General features: G+C 40.1%; 1 protein-coding gene across 12 annotated transcripts in view; it reads left to right on the top strand.

The window, feature by feature from the left end:
- Window positions 1-19,796, top strand: part of eif4g3a (eukaryotic translation initiation factor 4 gamma, 3a) — a 126,021-nt gene extending 106,225 nt beyond the window's left edge. For all 12 annotated transcript variants that reach the window (XM_062037752.1, XM_062037761.1, XM_062037760.1 and 9 more), the window contains 7 exons: window positions 7,094-7,219; window positions 7,302-7,383; window positions 10,898-10,996; window positions 11,068-11,214; window positions 13,684-13,765; window positions 13,834-13,980; window positions 19,036-19,796. In XM_062037752.1, coding sequence (XP_061893736.1) covers window positions 7,094-7,219; window positions 7,302-7,383; window positions 10,898-10,996; window positions 11,068-11,214; window positions 13,684-13,765; window positions 13,834-13,980; window positions 19,036-19,217 — 865 coding nt within the window. In that variant the 3' untranslated portion in view covers window positions 19,218-19,796. The remainder of the gene's footprint in view (window positions 1-7,093; window positions 7,220-7,301; window positions 7,384-10,897; window positions 10,997-11,067; window positions 11,215-13,683; window positions 13,766-13,833; window positions 13,981-19,035) is intronic.
- The last annotated feature ends 397 nt before the right edge of the window (window positions 19,797-20,193 follow it).

Here is a 20,193-nt window from a genome sequence, read left to right as displayed (position 1 = left end):
CACTACTCAATTTATGTTGGCCTAGCAGAGAACTATGAGGATGTTCCTCTATAAATGTTGCTACAATGTGGGATACTTGTGTTAAAGGGGACCTATAATGCAAAACCAACTTTTCTTACCAATTGGTACATGTTTTTGTGTATTTAAGAACTGCATAAGTCCCCAAAATTTGAAATCAAACCAATGAGGCGTGTCGGAGATGTTTATATAACAATGTTGCCTTCTTTCATACTTCCTCTAAAGCCGAATTTGCCCCATTTGTGACGTTCTTCTCATTGGTGATGTCAGCGTCCATAGATGGTATGAATTTACCCAAATGGCTTTTGCGCCATTGCAGTCCAGTCAATAAGTTCCTTATTTTTCTCTCTCCTCTTGTTGTGGGGCAGACTGGCTTGTACATGCACATGCATCCTCCGCTGTTGCCTTTTCAAATACAAAGTAGCGTATTTCTTGGATGTTACTGACGTCACGTCCAGCTCACATCCCGTCCATTAAATACGCATGGTGGTCAAGCTAGCTCTGTTCACAATGGGTACAGAGCGGCTTTTATCCTTTCTCCAATAAAAAATACCCTATGCTTGTGTTGTTTTCGGAATCGTTCAAATAGTGAAAAGAATAAACGTCTCTCCAGAGTTTCTCGAGAGGTAATCAAAAAGGGCAGAGGAGTGCAAGATTTTACTTAACAACGACAAGAAAAGCAACTCACACTCCAGTCCAAGGGAGCAGAGTGGAAGAATGCACAAGTTTGCAGTGACCACTTTGTTAAAGGTTTGTTTGATATACTTTTAACATTTATTATTTCCCATTTAAGTATTATCTTGATATTATTTGTATTTGTTAAACACTTGTTTGCTACGAGTGTTTTGAAAAGCACCAACTCTGCGAATCTAAACAAAAAAGAAATGAAATGTGAGCAAAACCTAAGAGTTAAGTCTTTACCAAAGACAACAATCATAAATTAATCTTTCAGCACATACACAATGTTGACATCTTTAGTTATATTTTGATAAACAATCATAAATGAATCGTTCAGCACATACACAATGTTTACATTTATTGTTATATTTTGATAAACAATCAGAAATGAATCTTTCAGCACATACACAATGTTGACATCTATAGTTATATTTTGATAAACAATCATAAATGAATCTTTCAGCACATACACAATGTTGACATCTATAGTTATATTTTGATAAACAAACATAAATGAATCTTTCAGCACATACACAATGTTGACATCAATAGTTGTATTTTGATAAACAATCATAAATGAATCTTTCAGCACATACTCAATGTTGACATCTATAGTTATATTTTGACAATCATAAATGAATCTTTCAGCACATACTCAATGTTGACATATATATTTAATTATTTGATAAACAATCATAAATGAATCTTTCAGCACAAACACAATGTTGACATCTATAGTTATATTTTGATAAAAACACTCGTAACTTGTGTGTGCAACAACAACAACAAACATGGCAGTAGATGTGAAGTTAAATCATGAAATGCAACCTTATCCTTACAAAAACGATACATATTTATCCAGGAGAGTCTTGATACCAATGTCCTCGACCCAGACACACACAAAGAAGTTGTAGACATCCATGCTTTTCCAAGTTTCATCTGTTTTGTCGTGTAGAATGATGTCTGGAGCACAATAGTTCCATATGTCTGAGAACGCGGCCGACGTATAATCCTTGATAACTCGACAAATCTCTTTTTGATGAAATATAGATCTATTCCATTGCATAGTTGGATTTTTTTTGCTCGTATCTGTTTTTGCGGGAAGATCTAAGCCCCTTGTGTACTCAGTTTGCGCGCTGCTTTTCACTTCCTGGAAGAAGTCACGTGACAGAATAGTAACTGTGGACCGGTCAACACTTGAAAATTTGTCCCACGGACCGGGGGTTGGGGGGTTTGTCATAAAAAAATACAATCATGTGTGCTTACGGACTATCCCTGCAGACTGTATTGATCTATATTGATATATATTGTAGGAACCAGAAATATTAATAACAGAAAGAAACAACCCTTTTGTGTGAATGAGTGTAAATAGGGGAGGGAGGTTTTTTGGTTTGGTGCACTAATTGTAAGTGTATCTTGTGTTTTTTATGTTGATTTAATAAAAATAAAAAAATAAAAAATGTATTTTATTTTTTTAATTTTTTATTTAAATTCTTGTGCGGCCCGGTACCAATCGATCCACGGACCGGTACCGGGCCATGGCCCGGTGGTTGGGGACCACTGATGTAGACCACAAGGAATTGTTTGGAATGTAGAAAAAAATTATATGACTTCTTTAAACAATGCCAAAGTGTCAAATCAGAAGTAGATTAATTGCATTCATCATGTCTTATTTAAATACACTGTAGGTAAAATGTAAATGTATTCGTGCAGACAAATACAGTTGTTGTTTTTTGAGTAAATCACAAAGATTAAGGTTGGAAACGTGTGTGTTGTGAGCTTGCACGCTTTAAATGCTGTGTTTTGCAGTCTTTTTTCAACAGTGAGCATCCTTTTACATGCTCTTGGTCAGCTTCCTTCCCCTCTGCCGAGCCGAGACTGCAGTCTGCAGCCTCGTTTGTTATTCCACCTCCTTTAATTCCCTCCCGCCTGCTCTGATGTCTGTGAAATAAATACTTCTTATCACACGGGACTGTTTTGTCAACATGGGCCAGTTTGAAATTGGATTAACTGCTCAACGCCAAGGAAAAAGTGAACTGTGAAGCAAAATTTACACCAAACCATATCCAATTCATTTTATGTAGACCAGTGTTTCTTAACAATAAGTTAGAGGGCCGCCAAAAAAATATCTGTTTCTCAGCTGTGGTCCGTGTTGGTTGCAGTAGTACTCAGTTGTAATACACTTTTCCACGACTTGTGTCAGTAATGACAATATCTAAAAAAGAAGTCTGGAGGTAAAGTCATAGAGAAGTTTCTGAAGCGCAAAAAACAAGACTTAAAGGCCTACTGAAACCCACTACTACCGACCACGCAGTCTGATAGTTTATATATCAATGATGAAATCTTAACATTATAACACATGCCAATACGGCCGGGTTAACTTATAAAGTGACATTTTAAATTTTCCGCTAAACTTCCGGTTCGAAACGCCTCTGAGGATGACGTATGCGCGTGACGTAGCCCGGCGAACACGGGTATGCCTTCCACATTGAAGCCAATACGAAAAAGCTCTGTTTTCATTTCATAATTCCACAGTATTCTGGACATATGTGTTCGTGAATCTGTTGCAATCATGTTCATTGCATTATGGAGAAGGAAGCTGAGCAAGCAAAGAAGAAAGTTGTCGGTGCGAAATGGACGTATTTTTCGAACGTAGTCAGCAACAACAGGACACAGCCGGCGCTTCTTTGTTTACATTCCCGAAAGATGCAGTCAAGATGGAAGAACTCGGATAACAGAGACTCTAACCAGGAGGACTTTTGACTTTGATACACAGACGCCTGTAGAGAACTGGGACAACACAGACTCTTACCAGGATTACTTTGATTTGGATGACAAAGACGCAGACGTGCTACTGTGAGTATGCAGCTTTGGCTTCTAAACATTTGATTGCTTGACCGTATGTGCGCAACTTTTTTTTGCGTATGTACGTAACTTTTTTTAAATATATAAGCTTTATGAACCTTGGGTTAGGTGAACGGTCTTTTGGGCTGAGTGATTGTGTGTGTTGATCAGGTGTTTGAAATGTATTGGCGTGTTCTATGGAGCTAGGAGCTAGCATAGGAGCTAGGAGCTAGCATAACAAACACGCAGGTGTTTTTATGCAGGATTAATTTGTGGCATATTAAATATAAGTCTGGTTGTGTTGTGGCTAATAAAGTATATATATGTCTTGTGTTTATTTACTGTTGTAGTCATTCCCGGCTGAATATCAGGTCACCCCCGGCTCTCACAGCATCTTCCCTATCTGAATAGCTTCAACTCCCCACTAGTCCTTCACTTGCACTTTACTCATCCACAAATCTTTCATCCTCGCTCAAATTAATGGAAAAATTGTCGCTTTCTCGGTCCGAATCTCTCTCACTTCATGCGGCCATCATTGTAAACAATAGGGAACTTTGCGTATATGTTCAACTGACTACGTCACGCTACTTCCGGTAGGTGCAAGCCTTTTTTTTATCAGATACCAAAAGTTGCAATCTTTATCGTCGTTGTTCTATACTAAATCCTTTCAGCAAAAATATGGCAATATCGCGAAATGATCAAGTATGACACATAGAATAGATCTGCTATCCCTGTTTAAATTTAAAAAATTCATTTCAGTAGGCCTTTAAGTGGTCAAGCTGTATTTTCATTTGCAGTTAAATTTTAGTTTAGTTTATTTAAGAAACATATATTTTATTATTGTTTGTTCTTAAGTTAGAATGTATTTATTTTAGCACTGCGTAGTTGTATGTAAATGTGTTTTTCATCAGTTTTGTGTATCCCTTCTTTTGCAATATATTTGATTACCATTTATTTTTGTAATCAGCCTGACCCAAGGCTTGATAATGTTTAATTATTTGACAAGGTTTATCCTGTTAAACTGTAAGTAGGTTTGATATAATTATTGAATACGATTAAAATCAAGAGTAAGATTACTAATTGAGAGTTAATATTTGAGTGGGCTGTAGTGGAAAAGTTGGGCCCCGAGGTTAAAAAGGTTAAGATGTAGACCAGGAGGTTTGTTAAATGTAGATCAGTGTAATCATAGGTCACCATTTATTATCTATCATGCAAAACCCACTTTTCTTGTTCTTCTTTGTGTGTATTTGGGATCCCCAGAAGAGCTGAAAATGTGAATTCAAGAAGGCATTGAAGAATAATTTGTAAATCAATGTTGTCTTGTTCCAAACAAGACTTAATTACACTGCAGGCCAAAGTGTCCCTAATTGGATTTTTTGGAGATCTGATTTTTTTCCAACTGACTGTTTACACTGCAAGTAAAATGTGATTTTTATCAGACTCCAGTGTAGACGCGCATAGGCCCCAATGTGACCCCAATGTGGTCCCAATGTGGCCTTGACGTCACTTGCATGCGCACTTCGATAAAGTGAAAACAATGGAAGTTGACCGGGAGGAATTTGCTACTGCTACAAAATAAAATACAATTTGCAACACCTTAAAAATTAATGTTTTTACATAAAAATAGAGCAAATTAATATAATGTATGAGTGGGTGTTTATAGTGTGTAATATATTTGTAATATTTTAATGGCTGTTAATTTGAGGAGACACGGACATCAACTCACATTAGACAAACTTTATTGATCCAAAAGGGAAATTGTTTGTAATTGTAAACAAATAAATACATTTCTGTCTTTCAACAATCGCTATTTCTTCCTAATCAAAATATACAGTATATTCATATATTAAATGTAGCATATTATTAGCGCACTATTAACAAGTGATGCGTTGTTCAAACCAAGTGTCTTAATGAAATATCCATTTCCGCTGGCGGCTGTATCTTTCCCGGCGCACATGAATGACGTAGTTCGCCCAAAGATGACGAAAAAGTCATTTTCAGGTCGCATTGCATTTAGACTGGAGTCACATTTGAAAAGATCAGATTCCAATCTGATGCAGACTACCTTCTGATGTGGTCTGAATCTGATGCCAAACAATGGGGGCAAAAAAAACAGATTTGGTGTGCAGTGCAGTGTAAACGGGGCCATTGACTTGTGACATTTACCAACATGTGACTTCAGTGGATATCTCAATATGTGGTATAGGCTTGCTCGAGTCTGCCATTGTAGTCACTGAGTTCCTTCTTTGTCTCTATCCTCTTGTGAGGCAGACTGGCTCCTACATGCACATGCATCCTCCATTTGTAACCTAAATTAGTATATAGTTGTAAAAATTCCTAGTTTGTGAACCCGTTCTCAAACAATGGCAATAAAACTATTCTGATTCTGATTCTGATTCTGATTCTGGTTATATCTGTCAGCAGACTTGATATGGAAGCGCTAAAAACTACAGCACGGCTGATAGGGAGTAGACGCTGTCGTAGTGGAGGCACGTAAATAAGATTGTCCACAAAACGGCACATCCTTAAGAGACAGGTGGTCTGGAAAACAAAATCCATGCAACATTTTGACCATTACATTTTATGTAGACCACAAGGAAGTGTTTACGTGTAGAAAAATAATGATAATATGACCCCTTTAAACCAAAGTGTCAAATCATAAGTAGATTGATTGCCTTGACAGAGGGAACAGGAAGGTGTTTTATAGTTATGTTGCTTGTCGTACAGTAAAATAAATGTTATTAATTAAGTATGAGTTGGTTCTATGGTTACCTTCACACTGCTACCATTCGGTGCTGTGCTCACATTGCCTGAAAAAGGTCGCTTGTGAGAGATTTAGTTTATTTAAAAGGGACAATACATATAAATGAACATTTGACATGTAAATATGTGAGATTATAGCCAATGTCTAATTTCCATCGGCAGTCCCCAGGCGAGCTGATGTCAAAATTGAGACAAACACATTTAAAACAAGCACACAGATTTGAAATCTCAAATATGTAACATTCCAAACTTGGTGCTGTAGACACTGTCACAAATGTACCTTGCGCATTTCACGAATAGATCAAATAATTGATAAAGTACATATTTACACTTTCATTTATACCAGTAGCCTATCGATTATGTGATTATCTTTTGAGATTACTGTATTATGATGATAGTATATATTGATAGTATATATCTGTATCATGAATCAATTTAAGCGGACCAATCAAACAGAGCCAGGCGGTCACATGACCTGACTTAAACAAGTTGAAAAACTTATTCGGGTGTTACCATTTAGTGGTCAATTGTACGGAATATGTACTTCACTGTGCAACCTACTAATAAAAGTCTCAATCAATCAATATGATTACAGTTTTGGTTTCCAAGCAGCCAATTTTTCCAGGCCTTATTGAATACTGCATGTTGCTAGTTCTCTTATGTTTACACGAATCGGGTTCTATGTGACATTTTCGATAGGAAAATGAGAATTGCCCAAACACCCTTTTTCTAAACGGCACCAAACCATTATTTTGCACCAAGAAATAAGTGCCCTTCTTTGTGTCTTAAGGTTTTCTGACATCTTGGAGCAGGCGGACGACATGGCCATTGACATTCCTCACATCTGGCTGTACCTGGCCCAGCTGCTCAGCCCGGTGCTGAGGGAGGGGGCCTTCTCTATGAGAGAGCTCTTCAGGTACCTTTTACAACCTTTGGATTTGACTTTGTTGTTAGTTTTCTCCTGGTGCGCATTAAAGTCTGTTTGTGTGTGTCCGCAGTGAATTAAGCAAACCTCTGCTCCCTGTGGGAAGAGCAGGAGTCCTCATATCTGAAATACTGCACATACTATGCAAACACATGGTAAGCATGTTTTCTTTATTTACAATATACATACTGTAGAGTTGTACATTGGACAATTCATCGAATTTTGATTTTGGTTATGGCTTCTCACGATCATGAAAAAAGGATTAATGGGCAGCGCAACGTGCATGCAAATTCCAGAGCTTGTGACGGGGGAACAGAGGAGGAGCAGATGAGTGAAAAAAAGCATGGCTGCTAGAAGTTTGGTATCTTACCGTATTGTTTGACACATCACTAGTATGCCTAATCAATAATCACTGAACTCAACAAAAAAGTAAGGCATATGATTTTCGCGTTGACGTAACAGCGGACGGAGTCGCTGAATGGGCTAATAAAACAGAATCCACTGATAAACGCAAAATAATATCAGGGAAATTGACATAAATGTAAGTGAAATGTTGTCATTGTGAGAAGACGTAACATTTGTTTGGGAAAATAATGTCTGGTAGTGCTCATTCATCCCCGAAACACTCAACTGCCCCGTCCTCAACAATGTGGAGGCGGTCACTTGAATCAGCGACTAAACTACGATGCTAAAGCTAGCAAGAACAACCCATACACCCATGTTGTAAATAGCATCATGGATGTAACATCAATGTACAAACCCTGTTTCCATATGAGTTGGGAAATTGTGTTAGATATAAATATAAACGGAATACAATGATTTGCAAATCATTTTCAACCCATATTCAGTTGAATATGCTACAAAAACAACATATTTGATGTTCAAACTGATAAACATTTTTTTGTGTGCAAATGATCATTAACTTTAGAATTTGATGCCAGCAACACGTGACAAAGAAGTTGGGAAAGGTGGCAATAAATACTGATAAAGTTGAGGAATGCTCATCAAACACTCATTTGGAACATCCCACAGGTGAACAGGCAAATTGGGAACAGGTGGGTCCCATGATTGAGTATAAAAGTAGATTCCATGAAATGCTCAGTCATTCACAAACAAGGATGGGGCGAGGGTCACCACTTTGTCAACAATTGCGTGAGCAAATTGTTGAGCAGTTTAAGAAAAACCTTTCTCAACCAGCTATTGCCAGGAATTTAGGGATTTCACCATCTACGGTCCGTAATATCATCAAAGGGTTCAGAGAATCTGGAGAAATCACTGCATGTAAGCAGCTAAGCTCGTGACCTTCGATCCCTCAGGCTGTACTGCATCAACAAGCGACATCAGTGTGTAAAAGATATCACCACATGGGCTCAGGAACACTTCAGAAACCCACTGTCAGTAACTACAGTTGGTCGCTACATCTGTAAGTGCAAGTTAAAACTCTCCTATGCAAGGCGAAAACCGTTTATCAACAACACCCAGAAACGCCGTCGGCTTTGCTGGGCCTGAGCTCATCTAAGATGGACTGATACAAAGTGGAAAAGTCCACATTTCAAATTGCCAAGCCACGTGTTACATCAACGTGGCTTCATAGTAAAAGAGTGCGGGTACTAGACTGGCCTGCCTGTAGTCCAGCCCTGTTTCCCATTGAAAATGTGTGGCGCATTATGAAGCCTAAAATACCACAAGGGAGACCCCCGGACTGTTGAGCTGTACATCAAGCAAGAATGGGAAAGAATTCCACCTGAGAAGCTTAAAAAATGTGTCTCCTCAGTTCCCAAACTTTTACTGAGTGTTGTTAAAAGGAAAGGCCATGTAACACAGTGGTGAACATGCCCTTTCCCCACACACACGTGTAAAGCGACTTTGGGTATTTAGAAAAGCGATATATAAATCCCAGGTATTATTATTATTATTATTATTATGCACGTACGGGCAAGCGATCAAATGTTTGGAAGCGCGCGGGTGGGACCTGATATTCAGCTGGGAATGACTACAACAGTAAATAAACACAAGACATATATATACTCTATTAGCCACAACACAACCAGGCTTGTATTTAATATGCCACAAATTAATCCCGCATAACAAACACCTAGGTGTTTGTTATGCTAGCTCCTAGATCCTAGATCCTAGCTACTAGCTCGAGCATATTATAGCAAGCGATCAAATGTTTGGAAGCGTACTCACGGTATCGCGTCTGCGTCTGTGCATCCAAATCAAAGTCCTCCTGGTAAGAGTCTCTGTTGTCCGAGTTCTTCGATCTTGACTGCATCTTTCGGGAATGTAAACAATGAAACACCGAATGTGTTGTGTTGCTGACTTCCCTCGCAAAATACTCCGCTTCGCACCGACAACTTTCTTCTTTGCTTGCTCAGCTTTTCTCCATAATGCAATGAACAAATTGCAACAGATTCACCAACACAGATGTCCAGAATACTGTGGAATAATGAGATGAAAACAGAGCTATTTCGTATTGGCTTCAATGGGGAAGCCATACCTCTGTTAAACTGGCTACGTCACGCGCATACGTCATCCTCCAAAGGCGTTTTGAACCAGAAGTTCCACGGGAAATTTAAAATTGCACTTTATAAGTTAACCCGGCCGTATTGGCATATGTTGCAATGTTAAGATTTCATCATTGATATATAAACTATCAGACTGCGTGGTCGGTAGTAGTGGCTTTCAGTAGGCCTTTAACTTGTTATTTAGTCAGGTTTGGGACAGGTGTGCTGCTGGTGTAGCCACAGTGTGCACGTCTGATGTTGCTCACATGGGCTCCACTGAATGCTCAGGGAGTTTTTGCGTTTGCTCACACACATGAAAAATTAGAGGGAACATTGGACACAACACATCTTATCTGTTGTGTTGTTGTGAACGACATCATGGATGTAACATCAATGTGCAAACAATCATACACACACAACACGTCATCTGTTTGTGTTGTTGTGAACGACATCATCCATGTAAGATCAATGTACAAACACGACAGTAGTCACAACTTGGGACGCGCTCTCTCTTTTTTTTAACAGCCTCAGGTCGAATTTATACGTCAAGCTGAGCACAAAAGCACACTGCCCCTTTCACAATAATAACACTGTGTGCAACATCCGGTCTGGTCTGGCTGCGCTAAAGAATTAAAGGTTTCAAAAAAGTACCTCACACAAGAATAATGAACTTAAATTTAACTTAAACTGATACATTTACACAATTGTTATGCTTTGACCTAAAATACTGCTCACAATTTTCCAAATACATTTTATTTGACACAAGAAGCACTCACTCTATAGTGGTAGAATAAATGTAAAAGGTAATAAATGGAAAACTAAAAACTGAATATTATTGTTTTATATTGCTATTGTTATTTAAATAAAGTGTTATTACTATTATTTTACTTGTGGTTTATTCATTTATATCTGTTGTTTTAAAGTTGCGTTTTGCTGGTACAATAAATACTCATGTTTTCAAGTTAATGAATAATTGTGTAATTAATCGTGATTACAATATCAATCAAAATAATTGTGATTATGATTTTTGCCATAACGGTCCAGCCTTAGTTCTGAGTATCCTGCCGCACTTTGAGGGATCTGAGCCACTCTTCAGTGAAATCTCACATGTTCCTATCTATACATTATTCCACGACAAATTAACACTCATTGTCAACTGCAGAGCCATAGAGCTGTGGGGTCTCTGTGGAGAGAAGCCGGCCTCAGCTGGACTGATCTTCTGCCAGAGGGAGAAGACGTCCAGACCTTTATCTCGCAACAGGTGCTCATTGGACTTCTGTCAACCTTCTTTTGGGGGCTGCTCATTAAAGACTCTTGTCCCCTCTGGCGCAGAAGCTGGAGTCCATCCTGTCGGACGTCTTGGGCCCTGAAGCTGCTCTGTCCAAGAAGACTTTGTCCCCAGAAGAGCTGAGCCGGCAGCTGGAGCGGCTCCTGCTGGAGGATATGGCCAGCGACGAGCAGATCTTTGACTGGGTGGAGGTATTTGAAAGTCGACTTCTCTGAACCCTCCTGGCCGTCTCTTTTTCTCAATTGTCATCGCGTTGAGCCTTCACAATACAATCTGTGCCTAAATTACGGATATGGGTGTTTATTTTGAAAGATGCACACTTTATCATAGTGAAATAGGGTTGTAACGGTTTTGTAAGTGCCGCAGTATTTTTGGTTTTAAAGTTTTCACATTATTGCTGCGACGTGTGACCGTATCAAACAAAAACTTGGTGAGTGTAGGTTTTTTTTGGCTCTTTAGTGAATCTGAAAATGAACGACATCTCCCAGAATCCTCTGCACAGGGGCGTGGTGATGTGTGTTCGTACTCGTCATAGATAAGAGGAAGTGTTTATTGGACATTTCCTGCAAATATCAAAAACTGTCCATAACTGTTTGATTTATGTTGCTAACAAAGAAACCCTGGAACACATAACATCTTTGGCGGAGGTAAGAAACTCGGTTGTTTACGTATTTAAGATAGTCAAAAGTTCCTAACTTTCCAATTACAGTGGTAAAAAAAAAAGTTAATTGTATTATTATTAATAATAATCAGAGGTGGGTAGTAACGCGCTACATTTACTCCGTTACATCTACTTGAGTAACTTTTGAGATAAATTGTACTTCTAAGAGTAGTTTTAATGCAACATACTTTTACTTTTACTTGAGTATATTTATAGAGAAGAGACGCTACTTTTACTCCGCTACTTTTATCTACATTCAGCTCGCTACTAATTTTTATCGCTCTGTTAATGCACGCTTTGTTTGTTTTGGTCTGTCAGACAGACCTTCAAAGTGCCTGCGTTTCACCAAATACAGTCACTGGTGACGTTTCACTCAGTTCCACCAATCAGATGCAGTCACTGGTGACGTTGGACCAATCAAACAGAGCCAGGTGGTCACATGACCTGACTTAAACAAGTTGAAAAACTTTTTCGGGTGTTACCATTTAGTGGTCAATTGTACGGAATATCTACTGTACTGTGCAATCTACTAATAAAAGTTCCAATCAATCAATCAAAAGTGTGAAGGAAAAAAGACCGTTTTTTATTTCAACCGTACATCCCGTCAAAAGCCTAAAGACTGACTGCACAGTTCCTGTCTTCACAATAAAAGTGTCGCTCCATCGCGCCTGCGCTTACAAAATAAGAGTCTCCGAAAGCCAGCGCAAACAAGCTAGCAAGCTACGGAGTTTGCCGCCAATGTATTTCTTGTAAAGTGTATAAAAACGAATATGGAAGCTGGACAAATAAGATGCCAAAAACCAACCACTTTCATGTGGTATTAGACAGAAAGGAGGAACTTTTTTTCTAAAAATAAGCAACCCTTATTAGGGAAATATTTCAATTTGATTGTGAATAAGTAAAACACAAACGGAAGTATGGCTGCAACTAACAACTATTTGGACAAGTCATCGACTATCTTAACGAGTAGTCGACTAATCGGATAATAAAGCGTACACATATTCAGTGCTTTAATTTGGCATCAACTTTTTAATTCAGCTGGAGATATTTTTAGGCCTGCGATGAGGTGGCGACTTGTCCAGGGTGTACCCCGCCTTCCGCCCGAATGCAGCTGAGATAGGCTCCAGCACCCCCCGCAACCCCAAAAGGGACAAGCGGTAGAAAATGGATGGATGGATGGATATTTTTAGGCATGTGCTTAGTAACAACAATGACTCATTTGTTCATAAATATGTTCTTATACTGTAAATGTGCTGTTAAAAATGTCAATAACTATCAAAGTGTTGTCCATTTAAAAGTAAGGACAGGAAAAGTGCAAAATAAAATAAGTTAATGTTTTTAAAAGCAACAAATGACAAAATAACAAAATTAACTTGCTCAAAAAGAAACAAGCATTTGTGATGATGTGTTCAAAAATCTGCACACTAATATGATATTGATTATTGATTAACTTCCGGCATTTTTAGCACTCTAAAAGACTCAATGTATAAAATGGTTGTATTGATTCATTCTTAACATTCTAATGGATTGTATTAATCATATGATACATACATGTGTGCGATTGTCGTTATACTTTTCTTCATTGTATTGCAAATTGACGCTGCCTTGAATTGATGTAGACAAAGTTTAGCAGGCTGAAATGAGAGTTAAATCTATTTTTCACACAACTTCATCTCACACTTTTTAGCTAACAAAGTACACCTTACGTCCAGATGTCCGATGTTCCTCCGCCTTTAAAGCTCCTGTATCACAGATATAGTGTCATAAAATGAGCAAGGTATTCATCGTTTTACTAAGAATGGGGGAAATATTGCCACACTTGACAGTGGAGAAGCACAAGAGTCACGACTATGTCGACAGATTTATTCCTCGTCAGCACATGTGAATGTTTGTGGCACCCCTAAACTGGAGTTTGCCACTGACATGAAGACATTTGTCACGTTGACAGGAAACAGGAAGACCTAGATGAAAAGTTGGGGTAACAACTGTGTGTGTGCAGGCAAACCTGGATGAACATCAGACCAGCTCCTCCCCCTTCCTAAGGGCGCTAATGACGGCCGTGTGCAAGGCGGCTGTGAAAGGTAAGCGCCACCTACTTTGCTGGGATGAACTGGACTCTCCTCACTTCCTCTCCCCTCCCCCCATGCAGACGTCAGCACCAACTGTCGAGTGGACAAGGCCATCATCCAGAGGAGGTTGCCTGTATTACACAAGTACCTGAACTTAGACACTGAGCGACAGCTGCAAGCACTTTATGCACTTCAGGCGCTGATAGTCGCCTTGGATCAGCCTGCTAGTAAGTACTCTTTATTTGCTGCTCAATGAGGTAGGGATGGCTGTGGCTCACATTTCAACCCACACGTCGGCCACACTTCCCATTTTTACCACTTAAGTCTTTCTTCATGTGGTAAAAATTTTAATACACTACCGTTCAAAAGTTTGGGGTCACATTGAAATGTCCTTATTTTTGAAGGAAAAGCACTGTACTTTTCAATGAAGATAACTTTAAACTAGTCTTAAGTTTAAAGAAATACACTCTATACATTGCTAATGTGGTAAATGACTATTCTAGCTGCAAATGTCTGGTTTTTGGTGCAATATCTACATAGGTGTATAGAGGCCCATTTCCAGCACCTATCACTCCAGTGTTCTAATGGTACAATGTGTTTGCTCATTGGCTCAGAAGGCTAATTGATGATTAGAAAACCCTTGTGCAATCATGTTCACACATCTGAAAACAGTTTAGCTCGTTACAGAAGCTACAAAACTGACCTTCCTTTGAGCAGATTGAGTTTCTGGAGCATCACATTTGTGGGGTCAATTAAACGCTCAAAATGGCCAGAAAAAGAGAACTTTCATCTGAAACTCGACGGTCTATTCTTGTTCTTAGAAATGAAGGCTATTCCACAAAATTGTTTGGGTGACCCCAAACTTTTGAACGGTAGTGTATACTGCATAATAACATCTCTTTAATTTAGATGTTAATGTTCTGTCCAGCTATCAAGTCTCATTTGCACGTATGAATTCATTTCAGTTCATCCTCAGTGTGTTGCTGTAGTCAGGAAGTAGTTTTTGCCATTAAAGGGGAACTTGTTGCGCTTGTAGCGTGAAAGCAAGACAACTTGAAGTATCGTTTGACACACAAAAACGTGTGCGTCGTTTATTCCTCCAACAACCAGAATGAATGAACGCTTACGTCACAAACCCTCCAAAATGGCGGGAACAACAAACCCCCACCTTCGGGAGAATTTCCTGACGGCCACTTAAAGGGGCCGCACTGAATTACTCACTCTTAACTGCATATATGAATGTAAACAAGAACAACATTGTTATGTGCACAATAGAACAATGGCAGTGAATAATGAGGACAAAGTCAAGTAAATTTTGCAGCTACCAGTCGCTGGGAAGGTTTCCTCCCAGGGTGGGAAAGGCCGTGGATGGAGTCAAAACACGCGCCGCCTCCAAATGACGGGCACAAGGGGCCGTGGCCGACCGGTAGCGACGTCACAAAGGAGCGTAACCCCTGTGTCCTCAAATGGGACCTCAGACAACCGTAGCCCTGTAGCTGCAGCCTTCAGAGCTCGGATGTCCGGGTCGTCGGCCTGGTCAACTGCCATTTGTGCAAAATCGAGCCCCACATGAACAGCGCCTGTGACGGCTCGGGAAAGGCAGTCAGCAACGACATTGCTCTTACCAGCAAGGTGCTGGATGTCCGCCGTGAACTCTGAGACGTAGGAGAGGTGCCTCTGTTGCCGAGCCGACCACGGTTCAGCCGTCTTGGCCATCGCGAAAGTGAGGGGGGGTTTGTGGTCCACAAAAGCTGTGAAAGGCCGGCCTTCAAGCTACAAACGGAAATGACGTATGACCAGATAGAGGCCGAGGAGCTCACGGTCAAATGTGCTATATTTCCGCTCGCAGGGGCGCAACTGCCTGCTAAAGAAAGCCAAAGGTTGCCAAGTGCAACCCACCCACTTCTCATGCACTGCACCTACAGCATAGTCTGACGCGTCCGTGGTGATTGCAATAGGAGCATCGGGCAATGGGTGTGCCAGCTGGGTAGCATTAGCGAGAGCAGACTTGACCCCCACAAAAGCACTGTGCCGCGCGTCAGACCAGTCAACCATGCGCTTGGGAGCAGCCCCTTTAAGAGCATCATACAGCGGCCGCATGAGGTCAGCTGCCCGGGGGATGAAACGATGGTAAAAATGTACCATGCCAAAGAACTCCTGAAGAGTCTTAACCGTGAGTGGGTGGGGGAAGTTTGCGATGGCAGCAACCTTCGCTGGGAGGGGAACTGCACCGCACTTCGTGACACGATGTCCGAGGAAGTGTGTAGATTATCTATATCTGCTGTACAGATGTACTTTAGAAAAGAGAAGTGTTGGATACTTACGTTATTTGTATAAGACTTTATTAAATGTTTGGGAAGCATTTTGTTAAGTAAAGACAGTTTTCTTTTAAGTAATATAGAAATGTATCAGAGCTGGTTTTTACTTTATGGAGGAATGTAGTTCATCATAAAACTGGCCAATGTTATTAAAAAGTCTTGATTTTGAATCGAGAATCGATTCTGAATCGAATTGTTACCGCCAAGAGTTGAATCTTATAAGCATCATGTAGCAGTATTGCTAAGTGCTAAACAAGATATACAGACTATGAACACAACAAAACTGTCACTTACTGTACAATGTCTGCTCTCACTGGGATAAAGACTGATGAGATGTTTATATCTTCCCCTTTACATGAAGAAATAGTCAGAATCCACACAAAGGAATAAATGTCTTTTTGTGTCTTCCTCGCCATCTCCGGGTCTAAGGTGAATGTCACATGACCAACTTCTGAGTTTATGTCCACAACCTTCTACTATCCAGGTGAAAGGCATGATTTATAATCTACAATTTACTTTCACCACTTGTTTGTGATGCAGCAGCTTGCCGGCTAATGATGTTAAGCTAATAGGGCTGTGGACCTTTGGGCACCACACCATTCTATTCTTGGGGTAACGATTTGATTCAGAATCGATTCTCCATTCAAAATCACTATTTGGCCTTGTGGTTGTGAGTGTCCGCCCTGAGATCGGTAGGTCGTGAGTTCAAACCCCGGCCGAGTCATACCAAAGACTATAAAAAAAATGGGACCCATTACCTCCCTGCTTGGCACTCAGCATCAAGGGTTGGAATTGAGGGTTAAATCACCAAAATGATTCCCGAGCATGGCCACTGACAGGGGGGTGAACATGGGGGATGAGTCAAATGCAGAGAGTAATTTCACCACACCTAGTGTGTGTGAGACAATCATTGGTCTTTTAACTTTTTCACTTTAACTACAATCTTCCATAAAATAAATACACATATTTGATCCCTTACTTAAAAGAAAACTGGTTTTGTTCAGTAAAATTCTAGCCAAGCACTTAATAAATTCAAATACAAATAAGGTATAAGTATCCAACACTTCTCTTTTCTAAAGGACATCTGTACAGCAGATATAGATCATCTACATCAACATGATGATTTGTCTGAGTGGCTGGACAGGACAGATTGAAAATTAATGGTATTTTTATTTTTAATTGATTAAGAATCGTTACAAATAAGACTCCCGATTAATTTGAAAATCTTTTTTTTGACACCCCTATAAGCTAGTTAACAATGTCGCTAATATATTCAGGTCACGACATGTTTTTTTAGAGGGCTTTTTGGGCCGAACAGAGTACTCCTAGTAGCTCCACATGTCGTATTTAACGACTTAGAATGCATTTGAAAAAGTGTTCTTGTCTTACATAAGGATTGTGAAAGATAGGCAAAAATGTACCAGTCTTGTCAATCAATCAAAAATTATTTATACAGCCCTTAATCACAAATGTCTCAAAGGGCTGCACAAGCCACAATGACATCCTTGGCTCAGATCCCACATAAGGGCAAGAAAAAACTCAACCCAATGGGAACAACAAGAAACCTTGGAGGGGACCACAGATGTGGGGACGGCAGATCAACTGGTCTAAAAGGGGGGTCTATTTAAAGGCTGGAGTATACAAATAAGTTTAAATATGGACTTAAATGCCTCTACTGAGGTAGTATCTCTAACTGTTACCTGTAGAACATTCCAGAGTACTGGAGCCCCAATATAAAACGCTCTATAGCCCGCAGACTTTTTTTGGGCTCTGGTAATCACTAATAAGCCGGAGTTATTAGAAAGCAGATTTCTGATCGGGACATATGGTACAATACAATCAGCAAGATAGGAGCTTGACCCTTTTGTCTTCTGTTGAGCTCTACAAAATGTTTATACTGTAAACAGCCTACTTCTTACACACCAGCTGTTTGATTATAACGTGCATTTTAGTTGTATTTTTTGATTGGCAAATTTGGAAATAACGCCTGCTTGAGCCGCTCTGCAACCCATACTTGCCAACCCTCCCGTTTTTAGCGGGAGAATCCCGATATTCAGCGCCTCTCCCGACAACCTCCCGACAGAGATTTTCTCCCAACAAACTCCCGGTATTCAGCCGGAGCTGGAGGCCACGCCCAAAAAAATAAAAAAGTCTGCCGCAGCTGCGATTGGACCTGACCAGCCTCCGGCTACAAGTACTGGAGTACCAATTGCTTGCCAGGGAAGATCTTCCCCAGGAAGCAAGGATTGACCGGTTTTGGGCCATGCTAGGGAGAGATGGAAGATTCCACACTCTCGTGCATTTGATGAAAGCACTTTTGTGAGTGCCACACAGCAATGCATCATCAGAGAGGGTGTTCAGCATGGTTAGAAAAATAGTGACAGAGAATAGAAAGAGGATGGACAATTCAACCCTTAACAAAGCATTGTACTTTCAAGTACAACAATGAGTAGATGAGTGTTGTGTGTGTGTATATATGTGTAAATAAATGAACACCAAAATTCAAGTATTTCTTTTATTTATATACATAATAAAATATATATATATATATATATATATATATATATATAGCTAGAATTTACTGAAAGTCAAGTATTTATATATATATATATACAGGTATATGAAATACTTGAGTTGGTGAATTCTAGCTGTAAATATACTCTCCTCTTAACCCCCCCCCCCCCCGACCAAGGGCCCACCCACCTCCCGATATTGGAGGTCTTAAGGTTGGCAATATACTGCAACCAGACGTGACGTCCCATGCAACTGGGATATCAGAAATCGGTACATTTTACGTGTGGTTCCTATGGAAGCACCAAAATTGTTTGCCCACCCCTATTGCTAGGTTACCTGAGTTTGTATGACCCACATGTCATGTAATTACATGTTAGGTCAATCCAGAAACACTCATATTGAGTGTTGACAATCCTGCTAATTCCTGTGACTTCTCCCTTTGCGCACCAGACCTCCTGCGGATGTTCTTTGACTGCCTCTACGACGAGGACGTCATCTCGGAGGAGGCCTTCTGCATGTGGGAATCCAGCAAGGACGCCGCGGAGCAGGAGGGCAAAGACGTGGCCCTCAAGTCCGTGACGGACTTCTTCACGTGGCTGCGGGAGGCCGAGGAGGAGTCGGAGGACAACTAAAGCGGGCGACGGCGGAACAAGCGAGCGGGACGACTTGTTTACAGCTGGAATTCTTTTTCTGCGGTACGGTTCGCAAACATGCCGGAGTTTTCAGTTTGGATTCCAACGGCGGAAGCACTAAATACATGTATTATACATAGAAAATATTTTTGTTTTAAATTTTAACTTACTTTTTTTGTTACTTTTGAAGAAAAAAGACTTACAATATGCATAGGTTCTGGACTCTTTAATTTATTATTTTTTTAAGGACTGCAAATATGGACGTGAGAACTCAACAACAGAAATAACAATATAATAACAAAATTATGAATTGTAAAATAAACAGCCTCCCTCCATCCTACACTGTTTGCTTTGAAACAGGGTGGACCAAAGGGAAGCATGCGTGAAGTTAAAAGTCATCATCATCCGATCCCTGGCATCCCGCGTGTTGCGTTCAAGAAGCCTGGGAAAACTGACATTTACGGAAGGTGCGGCCAAATGCCAGGAGGGGGGTGCTTGTGACAAAATGCTTGTAATACTTCAGAGCCCGTTAAATGCTTGTAAATACATTAAAGATGGGGAAAAGTATTTCACAATGAATTGCTCTTTTGCCGGCACGTGATTGTGTGTTTGGAGTGTTTCTGCATGCGGACACGTGACTCTGTCATCTCGGGGATAACAGCGCCCCCAGGTGTTGTTGTGCGTACATGCAGCCGTGCTTCCTTCATTAGAGGGCTCACTTCCTGCTTCTCAATGTTGTGAACAAGTGAACGCTTAGAAAATGGATTAGTAAGGCTGTGAATCTTTGAGGTAACAATTTGTTTCAGATTCGATTCTCGATTCTAAATATATACTTTTTTTTTAAAATAACACTGGATGCCAGTTAGTTTTATGAATAACTACATTCCTCCATTAAATAAGAAGCTCGGATAAATGTCTATATTCAGGCACCGGAAATGTCCGCGGCAATCCGCGTTTAGGAACATTAATTTCCGCG

The sequence above is a fragment of the Entelurus aequoreus genome, linkage group LG26 (genome assembly GCF_033978785.1).
Source record: "Entelurus aequoreus isolate RoL-2023_Sb linkage group LG26, RoL_Eaeq_v1.1, whole genome shotgun sequence".
NCBI lineage: Eukaryota > Metazoa > Chordata > Actinopteri > Syngnathiformes > Syngnathidae > Entelurus > Entelurus aequoreus.
This window is presented reverse-complemented; position numbering and strand designations above follow the sequence as displayed.